Genomic DNA, 13549 nt, shown 5'->3' with positions numbered 1-13549 from the left:
CTTCGAAGTGTCTAATGCAGGGGTGTGCAGTCTATCCCAGGAGCCGTGCAGCCACTGCCACCACTGAACTTCGCAACTTTTTCATCACTTCGTAAAGAAACCCTGTTGTCTACGCAGTCATTCCCACCCTCCTCTTCTCTGACACAGGCAAACACATCCCATTCCTGTGCCTACTGTGGGCACTGGAGTTCAGTGGGATCCTGTGGCACGCAGCCTTTTTTTGGCTTGTGACCTAGCATGTTTTCGATTTCTCTTATTTATATTGTCACATGATCGTCCATCAATATACATATTCCACATTATACGTATTGCACATTATTCATATTATTTAGTAATAATTTGTGGAGGTATGTTTTAGCTGCTGGAGACACGAAGATTAAAAGGGTCTTGTTCTCAAAAAATCCAGAACGCTGCATGAGGTACAAGATACATAAACGGAATAATATAGCAAAGTCAGACTCATCCTATTGGAATATAAGGTTTGGAATGAAAAAATGGACTAGAAAGGTTGCAAGGAGTCAAACTGTGAAAATTATGAAGGGTCCTGGTGTCCTGCCAAGAAATACAAGACATTCTGAAAAGGGAGAGCAGTGCTGTCAGGAACAGCTCCCCGTCCTTTTCTTCTCGTTCATCCTCCAGGGTCTCCAGAGACCCACACACCCATAAACACATGTCCCTATGCTCACCCCGACTGGATAAACCAGTGTCACCTCTCAGAGCCACCTCTACACAGTGCTCCCCAATCATCCCGACCAGAAATTCATCTTTTTCTTTACAAATTCTAAGCTTTTTACATCTTTTTAACAATATGTATCATATATTAATAAGTGGTATAACAACTACAATCTTTCCTGTTTGTAATCTAAGAGCAAGAGTAGTATCAGGTATCTCTGAAATCTCAGCAGTAGAACTGTTGAAAGAGCAAATGGATAAATACAGATCTGATCGAAAGCAAAGTTTCTAGAAAGATGTGAACACAGCACAGCTAGTTACAGAGAAGAATGTAGGTATGTGAATAAAAATAGGAAACACAAATGGAAGACGCACAAGCCTGGAAAAATGTAAATGATACAGGTCACAGGCAGCTGGTAATAAAGAAATAAGTAGGGATAACAGCAGACACTGAGTACCTGCTACATGTAAGACAAAACATCAGAGATTTACCACATTTAGTTTTCCCAATAACTTATGAGGCTGATGTTATTAGCATCATTTTCAGGAAAAGAAACAAGTTTAAGAAAAGTAATAAGTAAGTGGCAGAAGTAATATTCTACAACCTCTGTTTAACTATAAAGGACATGAGTATTCTTATCAACTCCACTGCTGACCTTTCACAACTGTACCTAAAATTCACAAACATAAACTGGTATTTCTATTTTTTGGTTAAAAACACAAAAGTACATAGCTAACTAGTACACAGCTAGTTACATCCTGAAATACACTAAATTTGGTCACATGGTCAATAAATTCTAGAGTCAAAACTGATGAAAATGAGTAATTACTGCTCTTTAAAAAGAAATGCCCACAAAATTTTCCTCTTTTTGCATCCAGCAAATGAGCATGTTATTAGCAAATTACATAATTTCTGGATATAACTAAAATGCTTCAAAATTTAATAGATTAAACAACTTCCTTTATTCACACCAGGCTGACTCAAAATTTGTTGTGAAAGTGAGAAAAGCCTTTTAAATACAGTCTTACAACTAAAGACAAATGTCAGAAAATAATTTAAATTCTCTACCATTAGTACTAACAGTGTTAGAACATTGCTTTTTCGAAATATCTGCAAATATCAGGAATTGTTACTCGCCTCATAGTTTATCATGAAATTTATCAATACAGTATTCAATGACAATGATAACTGGTTAGTAAATGTATATTAGTGATACTATCTGCTATATGTATTCAATAATTACAAACACAAAAAAGAAAGCTTAAAACCTTTCTATTTAAAATATCAAATAAAAACTCTCTTACAAAACAAATGTGCAAGCACAAGCAGAGCTGGCATGCCATCTACGCAGCTACAAAGTCCTCCGTATCTATGTCATTCGAAGCAAATAGTCGCAGCAGGCAAAAGAGCTCCTCGAACAATGACATCTTGTTTTTCAAAGTTAATATTAATAGCAAATACTTTTAAATGTTTTACCAATCATAATGTTGATGTTTAGAAGGGTTTTTTTAAAATCCAAAATGACGCTAAATCTTTGAAATTATAGTCAATGGAGCTATTTCTGCCTGCCTATGCTTGAGAACTCACCACATGTTCAATACTTTCTGGCAGCTATATACAAAAGAAAGAAAAGAAAAAAACAAAAAACAAGGGAAAAAGAGAGACAGAGAGAGAGAGAAAAGAGATCATCAGAAACAGCCCACAATGAAATCACATTGTTTTTCATGCTTCACCTTTCCAAGCAGCAAAACTTTAATTTTAATTTTTTAAAAGTAAAACTAATAGTAAAGCATGCAGCATTCTATGAATTAATGTTTCTTATGCATACAGACAAAAGGGGTAATATTAAATGAGAATTTTAGCCAGTTCTTACATAACTACATTTTGCATTAAAATATTTTCTAGAGTAACACTCTATTAAACTTAATGATTAAAATAAGTACTGTATACCACTTATTTGGCATGCACCTATAATTACATGTGACAATAAATCTCACACATGCGTAGTTTAAGAAAAAGAATTTAAAAAACAAAACTGATGCATACTTGGTTTCATCCATCACTTCTACTTCTGTAGGGGCTGTGATGGGCGCATTGGAACGTCCTGCAGTGGGGTCATCTGTGTTTAACTCTCCATTTGTAGAACTTACAACCTGGTTTTTAAAGAAGAAAAAATATACACATGTCATTCATATATATAGATATAGATATAGATATATCTCACATGTGTCATACATGTAATTAAAGGTTAAAGTATTTAAATTAGAAAATTATGAGGAATACAAAACAATTAGTAGGTATGGTTCATAACTGAATACAGTAATAAAGACTAGAAATTTTATAAAGATCAAAATCATCTTTTATGTGCTTTTCAGTTTATTTCCACTTAAAGTTTTCTGTCTTCTGGCTCCTTTATGCTTTTGAACTCATAACTTCTACACTAAAGTCTCAATCATTTCCCTCCTGTGTACCTACTGTCTTTGGCTCATTGCTCCATCATAAACGATCTCCCTAGTACAACTTTTAGTATTGTTCCTCCCCAGGCAGCATTCGATTTAATGCACAGCCACGTTCAGGTCACCATCTCATACAGCCTATTTAAATAAATGGCAACATCACTCACTCTCAAATGCAGAAGTCACTATGGTTTCTCTGACTTAAACCCCACATGTAATCTGTAAGGAGACCCTGTTCAATTCTCCCCTCAAAATATCCCATATTTAATCAGTTCTTATCACTTCTACTAATTCTAGGACTCCAGTGCATAAGCCATCATAAATCTCTTATAAGAATAGAAACAAAAGCATTAGCTCATCTTCTGCTTTTCTTGTACCCCAAGTAAAATGAATATATTATCCACACAGCAACCAGGGTGCTCTTTTTACAATGTAAATCATACAGGGTATAATTTCCTGCTTAAAGCTTGCCGACTGCTGGCTCCTGTTTCACTTAGAATACAATCCATACTCCTTCCCACGACTGACAAAGTCTCACATAACTTGATATCTGCCTGCCTCTCTCATCCCATACTACCCTCACCTTAGCTCCAATGTCAAACTTCTGCACCACTGAAGATTGTAACAGCACCTACTGTCACTGCCTAAAGCACTCTTTCCACTTTCTAGCTTTCTTCTTGTCCTTCAGCTTCGCAGAGAATGCCTGAGACAGGCCTCTTCTATCATACAATCCAAAGTTTGCATGTAACAGTCTCATATTATACCTTGTTTTTAATTCTTTGTATTTATTAGTGGTGATGTTTGCTTGCTTTCTCTATTTTCTTTCTTTAGTTTTAACATTCTGTCTGCATCAAAACTAAGTTTTACAACAAGAGGAAGCTCATCTTGTTCCTTGCTATCAGAGAATAGGGACACAAGTATTCTAACCCTACATGCACGCACACATGAATAAAATCTAAAGAGAAAAATCGTAACATTCCTTACTTCTCCAAATTCTCTTGGCCATACAAATTCACCTTATGGTTCTATTTCTTTCTTTCCTCTTATTACTAACACTGAAGGAAAAAAAAAACCTACCTGTCTGCATTTTTATAAAATTCTCATTATTTTATTCATTAACCTCTTCTGTCTCAACTTTAGAATTTAAGCAATCTCTTGAAAGTTTCCAGTGAGTCCTATAAAGTGTATTCTGTGAGCATTTATCAAGTGGCACCAGGCGGTCACTCTGGATGAAGGCAGATCTGTACCGAAAACCCAGCTCTACCACTTAGCAGCCACGTGACCCTGGGAATGACACTCCTTGCTAAACCTCAGTGCTCTCAACTATGAGAGCCGGCCGTGTCTATCTAACACGGGTGCTATGAGGATGAAATGAATTCAACATATGAAGTATACATATACCTACATGTACAATATACACAGTGCACAAGGCCCGATATACAGCAAGAAACCAAGAGAGTATGGCAGCCCTCATGAACTACAAGTTTCTCCTGTAACTGTGGCTTCTATCATCACCTGTATGGAAAGTCCAACCACTCAGCCACAGTAAGCTGGACCACATTCAGCTTCTCTAACTCAGCAATTCCAAAACTAAACATATCACACTGCCTCTTTTTTCCTGTGACTGTTTAAAAGTCCTACCATCCTCCCATACTTCAAAGACCAAAGTGAATATAAGAATCCTATTTAATACTTCCTCCACATTTAATTTTTATCAGAAACAATATATAAAGCGAGGCACGAGAGAGTGGGGCGGGTGACTACCAAAGGGAAGAGGATTCACGTGTAGAACCTGGAACCCTTAACTCAAACGTTGTCACTGTGAGTAGGTGACACTCTACGCACTGTCCCACTACCTGAATGCTGCAGTGAACAAAAGAGACAAGAATTCCTTCCTCGTGGACCTGATACTCTACTACTGGCAACTGCAAGAAAGCAATCAGAACGATCAGCACATCGAGCCAAACCGTGAACGACGCAGTTCTGCCTCACACACCCTACATGGAGTGCGTGTGCAGACACGAGCAGGGCATTCGTGCAGCTGACAAAGCTACCTTGATCATCTTCGGAGAACCGAAGGGTGCAACACTCTGACACCTAAGTGACTTTCTCTGTTTCTAGGGCACCGGTCTCCCCCTTTCAGTCATTCTGTTGTCAATTATTTTCTTTATTTCCTTCTTTCTGAAAACATTTCAAAATAATTATTTGCAAAAAATAGGAGAAAATGAAAAAATGGAAATGAAGTGTTTGTAAATGTGGAGGGGAGGAGGGGGTGAAGGGAGGGCAGGGACAAGGGGGAAAATGAGAACCAAGACCTGTCATGTAAAGGTACAGGATCCCAGGGATGAACGTTACTGTACTGTGTACCTAAAATGTACCAATAAACTCAATGAGGAAAAAAAAATAATTATTTGCTCTAATTATTGAATACGATTTGGTTCTTTATTCTTAATTTCAAAAATGTTGCCCGGGGTCGGGGATGTAGCTCAGTGGTTCCGCTACCTGACTCACAAGTGCAAGGTCCCAAGTTCAATCCCTGGTACCGAAAAAAAAAAAAAAAAACTCGTTGCCAGGCATGGCGGTGCACACCTGTAATCCCAGAACTTAGGAGGCTGAGGCAGGAGTATCACCACATGTTCAACGCCAGCCTGAATATATAGCGAGACCCTGAATCAAAAAAGCCAAAAAGGAGCTAAAGGTGTAGGGAAGGTGGGATGAGTAGGGGAAGGGTAATAAGGGAAAAGAAAAAAATGTGAGAGAATGAAAAGATGCAAATAAAGTGTTTGTAGATGGGGAGGGGAGGAGGGGGTGAAGGGATGGCAGGGGTAAGGGGAAAAAATGAGAATCAAGACTTGTCATATGGAGGTACAAGATCCCAACAATGAATGTAACTGTACTTATCCCTAAAATGTACCAATAAACTCAATTAAAGCTGAAAAAAAAAAGTCAGAGTCCTTACCTCAAATAAGAAAGGAGCAAAATTCTTATACTTAGCATTATCTATAGCATGTAGTGAGTAAAGGCAGTTCACTGACCAGCATACTATGCAACAGGTTTCTTTCTTTTGCATTCCCTGGCCCTAGGTAGCTAGAGGGACCCCACCTCAAATTACAGGCATCTTTTCTAACATGTATTTCCTTACATAATTGAAAATTTAAAACTCAAGTATTTCAAGTTCCAACAATAGTAACTACATATTCTCCAGCAATGGCAACTACATGTATTGAAATAATATAATCTGATTTACTTCAGCTCACAGGAGAAGACTTCATAGCTAACTCTGACATAATATTTTATTGAAAGGTTTCTAATCCCACTTTACCTGGGTGACCAGAACCAGACCAGAACGAAGTAACATCTTTCTATATGTAATTTTTCTAGGGTTTCTCAGACTTCCTAAACCTCTGCAAAGAGGCCAACACTACAGGGTCAGAAGAGAGTCAATATAGCATCAGAGTTAAGATGTAAAACTGCTTTTGTCCTCCAGGAAGTCTGCCTACTAGACACACGAGACTTGAGAGGACATCCATGTCACTAATACTTTCTCATTTAAAGTTAGAAATCCTTCCCAGCCCTCAGGAGGCTGAGGCAGGAGGATTGCTGTGAGTTCGAGACCAGCCTGGGCTACATAATGAGTTCCAGGTCAGTCTCAACTACATAGTGAGAACCTGTCTCAAAAAGCCAAATAAATAAATAAAGTTAGAAATATATTTTACAAAAGGATTTTTACAAAGGAAAAATGAAAATATAATGTTATAATGTCATTATATCCCTGGAAGCCTAAATTAATCAACCAGGAAAACATACAAAGTTTTCATAAGACAAATTCTTAAAAATTATTCAATTTAGGTGACATTTCTAGAATTATAATTTGAAGTGAAGAAGGCTAATTTCTTTTAATAAAATATATAAAAATGATAGATGCTCCAAGGTTTGACATTTCAAAAATAATTCGTGTGTTTTACGGTTTACTGTTGTTAAATTTCTTAAAGAAATTTCCTCTGACATTCCCAATTTGACAAGAAATTTAGTATAGTTCTTAAGATTAAAAAAATAAATAAAAAGGAAACTAGACTCCAGACTCAAGTTTCAGTATTACAGTTTAAGAGGATGTGTTGGGAAAACAGTCCACAGGTAGGCAGGGAGACAGATGCCTGTCACACCTAATTTCAAAAGTTTCTCTCATATATTTAAGTACACAGACAACACATATCTTTGAGGTCAATAATTTTAAAGGTAAATCAATACACTTTTCAAATATAAGCAATTCAAACTAGTTAGACTGTCTTCCTATCATTCCTTTGGTGTTTAACAATGTACTCTGTATTTTTTACCACTGTGAGATACTTCTGTCTAATCTTTTTTCTGTTAACATCACCTGTATTTGTATTTCAGATCTTACAATGGCCAAAATATCTATCATACACAATGTTAATCTTTCATTTTCCTCAACAGTGCCTGGTTGCACAACATGCCCTTCATACTATTTGTGATTCTATTCCTGCTTTTCCCTCAGGTGTTCAAAAATCCTGTTACCCAGTAGATTCAAACCAAAGGCTCCCTAACTATAAGAGAATCCCAAACCATGTGGAATTATAATACATAATAGTTTTCAGTAAATAGTGCCTTCAGTATTTGTCTCCTCTCTTCAAACAACAATGAGCTCAATGGGGCCATGCTACAGTGAAAGGCACAGCGACAACAGCATTAGAGATCACAGTGGTGATCTATCTGCTGCCAGTGGTACATCTTAAAACTTAATTTTGAAAACCTGATTTGACAGGAAGAAATATATCAAAAAGGGATCACCATTGAACTTTCTTTCCCTTCAGTCCCCAAACTCAGTTAAACTGTATCTTCTAATTATGTTTAAATGATTTTGTTTCTCTTCATCTCTCCTATGCATTATTTTCCCCCAGCCACACACTTTTGATAGCTGTGTCCCTGACTCAGATTTCTCTCCTTTCAATCTACTCTACAGGAAAAGTCTAATCTAGTCAAGTAGTCCTCTATTTAACTGGCTCGATGGCTACTCAAAATCTTCGGAATAACAAGACCTCAAGGTCCTTTATGATTTGTCTCCCACCTAACTCAATCTCATTTCTTAGCACGCGTCACACTGACTGAATTCAATTTTGCAACGTGTCTCACTTCTCACAACCCTATTGATGTTGTTCTGTCTGTCTGGTATACTTCTCCCCCAACCCTTCTTCTTTCTCCAGCTGACTGCTACTGATGCTTTACGTCATCGAAGTTTAGATTTAACTTTGTCCAGGAAATTCTGACCCACTAAATCCAGGTTTTGTATTTTTCCTATATATTCTCCTAGCATTTTGTGTTATCATTATCAGTCTCTTCTACTGACTGAAACCTCTAAAGGGTTCTTCCTTTCATTCAAGGAAGCTAGCACTTAAAAATCATTTATAGAGATATTGTCTGAAAAATAAATGGCCAGGAAACGAAATGTGGTAGGATCAACTTCTCAGCCATACTCACTGTCAGTGATTCAAAGGGGGATACAGGCACAATGGGTTCTGGTAGAAGTTTTCCAAAACACAGAAAGAACAACAGTTTTTCAAAATAAAAATTGCAATATTTGAATAGTAGTCTTAACTTCTTCAGTGGGAACAGTTTATCAAATGTACAGCTGTAAATTCATATGATTTAAAAAAAAAACATAGGATGAAATTAGAAAAATTCCATTTGACAGTATTGTTTTTTGGCTTAGCTTCTGAGAGACAGCTAAAAATACCAGTCATGCATCTTAATTTGCAAAAACAAAGCATTCTACTTATTTAAATGATAAGCTTTAGCCCCATGCTACTTTTTAAAAATTAAACTTTAACAAAATGGTGAGGTAGAGATATTAATATTTTCCTACTGATAAACAATCTGAAACAGAATTTTAACCAGATCTGACTCCAGAGGTTGTGCTCTTAACCACAATGTCATCATTTTGGTAAATGAATGCTCAGTCTATGATACAGTAATTCTGAAGAGGCAAGTTTATTAAAAGTACATCTGAAATTAAAAATATCTACAGACCTCTTTATAAGTCAAAAATGGCAAGGGAACTCATCCTGCGTGTCAACTATACACAGCCTGGCATGCTTTACAGTGCTGCACCGAAAACAGTGATCAGTCCCATGGGACAGAGCTGCAGTGATCACGAAGGAATGCCACAGTCCCAGATGGCTCGTTTTCAATTAAATATTGATTCAAAATATCTAAAATCTGTATCATCATGTTATCAGATAACTACTACTTTTAATTAAAATATCTAAGAAACAATTTGATGGTAAGCTTTAGTATTACTAATGCTTTCTGTATTGTTACATAAAGCCATTTTATTCCCTCAAAGCCAGTATGTGCAACTTTCTTCAACAGTTTAAAAACCACTGCATAAGGAAACTAAGACAAATTTCTTTTACAATTTTTCACTAGTAAAAAAAAGTTTTCTGAAGGCTGGGTAATGTAGCTAAGTGGAACAGCACTTGTCTAGCGCCAGAAGCCCTGGATCTGATACCCACTTCGAAATTTTTTTTCTCTTTATCTCATCTATTATCTATCTCTAAGCGTAAAGGAACACAATGTTTACCTCTCTGCCTTTGTTCAGGATCGACATAATGATGTTAACTCAGATTTTACATGTTTTTCTTTCTTCTATTATTAATACTTTTGATTTATAATTTCATTAGCTCAAGTACATGAGTGTCATAATATTTCAAATAATTCTGCAAGTATGTAAGATATACATTACTAATCAATTCGGTCTTTGACATCAGGAAAAAACTCAGACATTATCCTACTTAGGGTGTTAGATATTTTAATAACATCAAACTCTTACATATCTATTTTTCAGGTCAGTTGAATATTGTAAAATACATTCGTAAAGTCAATGAAAATACTACAGTATATAAATTTTTGTTTTACCTATCCTTTTTCTATGTATACTAGAATTACAGTAATTAAACTGATTACTTATTGAATATCAGAATGAAATCACCATTTCTGCAGACAAAAAAGTTTTAGAGAGATGAGAAAAGAACAAATACCTCTATAAAATTTGAAAGAAAAAAAAAACAGAACATGAAGTCCTTAGATGATAAACTAATTAAATTCATTCACCCTTTGATAATCCAAAGGGAACCCATGAGCCACCGTTAAGAATCAAAGAAGTAGCTATGAAAATCAATTTGTGGCGATGGTATAAAAGAAGGAGGAAAGATTTCTAATAGCGCCTTATACTACAATATAGATATTAAACTGGGAAACATGTAAGCATATGCAGATACATACACAATTTCTTTTTACTATGCTAATTAACATACTTTATTCATTCAGATATTCAAAGGATGTGAACTGAAGTAAGGAAGAATTTTAGCATTTCAGGTACCCTTGTCTGCCTCTGAGTCTTTCACTCTGGACTTTTATAGAACTATTCAAACACTTCTACCATGTACTAATACAAATGCTACAGACCACAAAATTCTATAAAATAGTTGATTACATAATTCAAATTTCCCCTAAAATTTAATGGTGAGAAAAACACGAGAGCTCATAAGATATAATCACGAATTTATTTTTAGAAATTAAATAAAGAATTAAATCCAGAATATAGATTCAGTTGATTAAAGACATATTAAAAATACAAAACTGATAAAATATAATAGAAAACTGTTCAAGTGGAAATATGTGGAGAAAAAATAAAACATAACTTTCTAAATGAAATGGCTTGAGATAACACTTGTCATTACTTTAAGCTATCATTTATATTACCTTAAACTGACATTTTAAAAGATACGACTAAGTAATCTCGACCTACTTCTGCAATACACACAAGTGATTAAAATTTAGAGGGCACAGGAGGGCAGAACATAGCAGCTGTCCCTAAATGTATAAAAAAGGGGAAAGAGGAACCAACCAAATATGAGGGACTGCTTGAGTGTAAACATCTTTGTAACATATTTAGGGAGTATTTAATAAACACGTACCACAGAAATTATTTCCCCCATCTATTTTCTACAAAAATTTTCCATGTAAAAAATCAGGGTTGTAAGAACTAAAGTTGAAAAAATTAGATGCTTATGAATTAAGTTTGAAGAAGGCAATGTCAGTGAAAAGATATAAAATGTTCTATTACTTAAAACACTAAGAAATATTTAGCTTATTATTGAAAAATCCAGCTTAACACACATATTTCAAATAATGTAGTTCATTTTTCTAACGTGTTATGACAAACAGTGTTGCAAAATTGACAAAGGCAAAAACTCAGTATCCCTGTGGGTCTCTTTAGACCATGTTAATTTTGTTTTTTGGTTAAATAACATAAGAATAAAATTATGGACAGACTTCAGCAACAATCTTTCCATTAGGATATGAAATCATGCCATGAGGTCCAAAAAAGGGTTAGTTGTATAAATTTGGGGAATAATCACTCATGCAAAAATCAGAAAATACCTGTACCGAGCCACCATGTCTGTCTGCTGCAAGGTGAGCTCTCAAATGGTGGGGATTGGCCTGCTGGGAGTCCCAAGCTGCCCTGTGGTCTGCCGACTGCCATTTATTTAATGCATGTGGCATGCATGGAAGAAGAAAAACCCAATATGTTAAACATCTCATCCTTATAATAGATAATACAAATGTATAAAAGGAAATTTAAAATACTCTTACTAATCTGAATCATAGGTGTAGTTCTTTGTAAATACTATAAAATGTGGATTTTAGCTAAATTGCTAAATTGTACAAAGATCAATAATACAGGTATAATAGAACCTTATAAAGAATTAAAAGGACGTGGAAGTCATACGCTCCCCCGCTAATTTTCTAAATGAAGTTATCAAAAACCAGGGAAGTAAAAAATGATATGTCCATGAAAGCACTCCAAATAAACCATGAGTGTACCAAAATGTCATCCACTACCTTCTTACAGTGGAAGTCCACATTGGTTTTCTCATGAGGAGCTATTTTAAACAATGTAAAAAGACAATCCACAAAAAGCTGTTCCTAAAATCCTACAAAATGTTTCTTTCTTGCTTAGCATTGTTTCTGACTGTAAGGATATGAGGAGAAAATAGGAAAATTCTTTGAAAAGTGAGGTGCACTTATATAGAAAGAATACTATGAAAATATGAAATAAACACCTTTTTTTAAAACGTGACAATCCTACACATATAAATGCCCTTGCTTCCTCGGTATTTTTTATATCTGGTTAAAATTAAAAGGCCCACTTCCATGAAACAGGCTGAAGATTCTTGATGCCTTTAGATGCCCTGGCAAATCCGTACGACAATAAGCACAAATGAATAACCATCTACTTGTACAATTAAGAGTAGTTTCTTAGTAGGGGGTCAATTTCTGTATTTCAGGAAAATGTGGACAGCACTAACAAAAAGACGATAGAGGAATACAGTATCTTAGTTATTACATGTTTGGTTCTGCATCAGTTGTTTAAAATCTCCCATTTAAGATGGAGAGTATATCCATGAAGACACTGAAACACTGAACATTTTCCTAGGGGTGCAGAGCTGCAGAAAGTACAGAAGGGACTCCAACTGAGAGTTCAGTGCTTTTCCAATAATACTAAGTTCTAACTACAATTATGAATGTTCTACAAATCTCAGGGCTTTGCTTTCTTTATCAACCAAAGATAAAGTGCTAAGCACACTGGGACCAGAGGAAGTCCAAGCAAAAGGGGTGGCCAGAGAAACCCTTTTGGGAAGAATGTTAAATTCAAGTATAAGACATGAACAAACATTCTGGCATAGTTTCCTAAATTAAATAATACAATGCAAAATTTTATATTTCATGGCATGAAGCATATCATCAAAACAATTATGACAGTCTCAGTCTTTTCATTAACCCCTCTAAATTCATAACCAAAATTTAGCAGATTTGTATCTTAAAATAAAGTAAATTACATAAAATTAAATCTACACATCTGAAAATAATGCTAAAATTGAGACATAATGGGCCAAAACATTTTGGGGCCAAAAAGCTCTCTGACAAAGTAGTAAAAACTATGCACTCTCTCCTCAGAATAAACAATTACATAAGTTTAATGTTTTAGTTACAATTATGAGACTTCACTCACTGACTCTAAGATTATCAATTATTTATCTGGAGAGTTTATGAAGGTTTCAGTCATTTGAAAGAATTTACTATTCCCCTTGGCGATAATGAACTGTGAGTTTCTCATAAAGCTTAAAAGTTTTTTACTGATAACAAATATTTAAGAAGAGCTTTTCTTAGATATACAACTTTTCTATAATGAATTCTACAGATTCTATGAATCTGTATATACAGGTCTCAAATTTAATATAAGCCTTCCCTAAAGGATTTACTGAAAAAGTATTTAAGTATATATAAAAGTATATATGTTTTATATGAGCTAAATACAAAATATATGTATCATATATAT

General features: G+C 35.2%; 1 protein-coding gene across 9 annotated transcripts in view; it reads right to left on the bottom strand.

Annotated features, from left to right (window-relative positions):
* Positions 1–13549, bottom strand: part of Csnk1g3 (casein kinase 1 gamma 3) — a 67524-nt gene that overhangs the window by 8156 nt on the left and 45819 nt on the right. For 2 of the 9 annotated variants that reach the window (XM_010627231.1, XM_010627232.1), the window contains exons 10-12: positions 11590–11685; positions 2720–2826; positions 2261–2284 (exon numbers count right to left, since the gene is read on the bottom strand). In XM_010627231.1, coding sequence (XP_010625533.1) covers positions 2261–2284; positions 2720–2826; positions 11590–11685 — 227 coding nt within the window. The remainder of the gene's footprint in view (positions 1–2260; positions 2285–2719; positions 2827–11589; positions 11686–13549) is intronic. The other 7 variants (XM_010627235.1, XM_010627236.1, XM_010627237.1 and 4 more) reach the window with 4 other exon arrangements.

The sequence above is a fragment of the Fukomys damarensis genome, unplaced genomic scaffold (genome assembly GCF_012274545.1).
Source record: "Fukomys damarensis isolate Sample0158 unplaced genomic scaffold, DMR_v1.0_HiC HiC_scaffold_3, whole genome shotgun sequence".
Taxonomy (NCBI): domain Eukaryota; kingdom Metazoa; phylum Chordata; class Mammalia; order Rodentia; family Bathyergidae; genus Fukomys; species Fukomys damarensis.
This window is presented reverse-complemented; position numbering and strand designations above follow the sequence as displayed.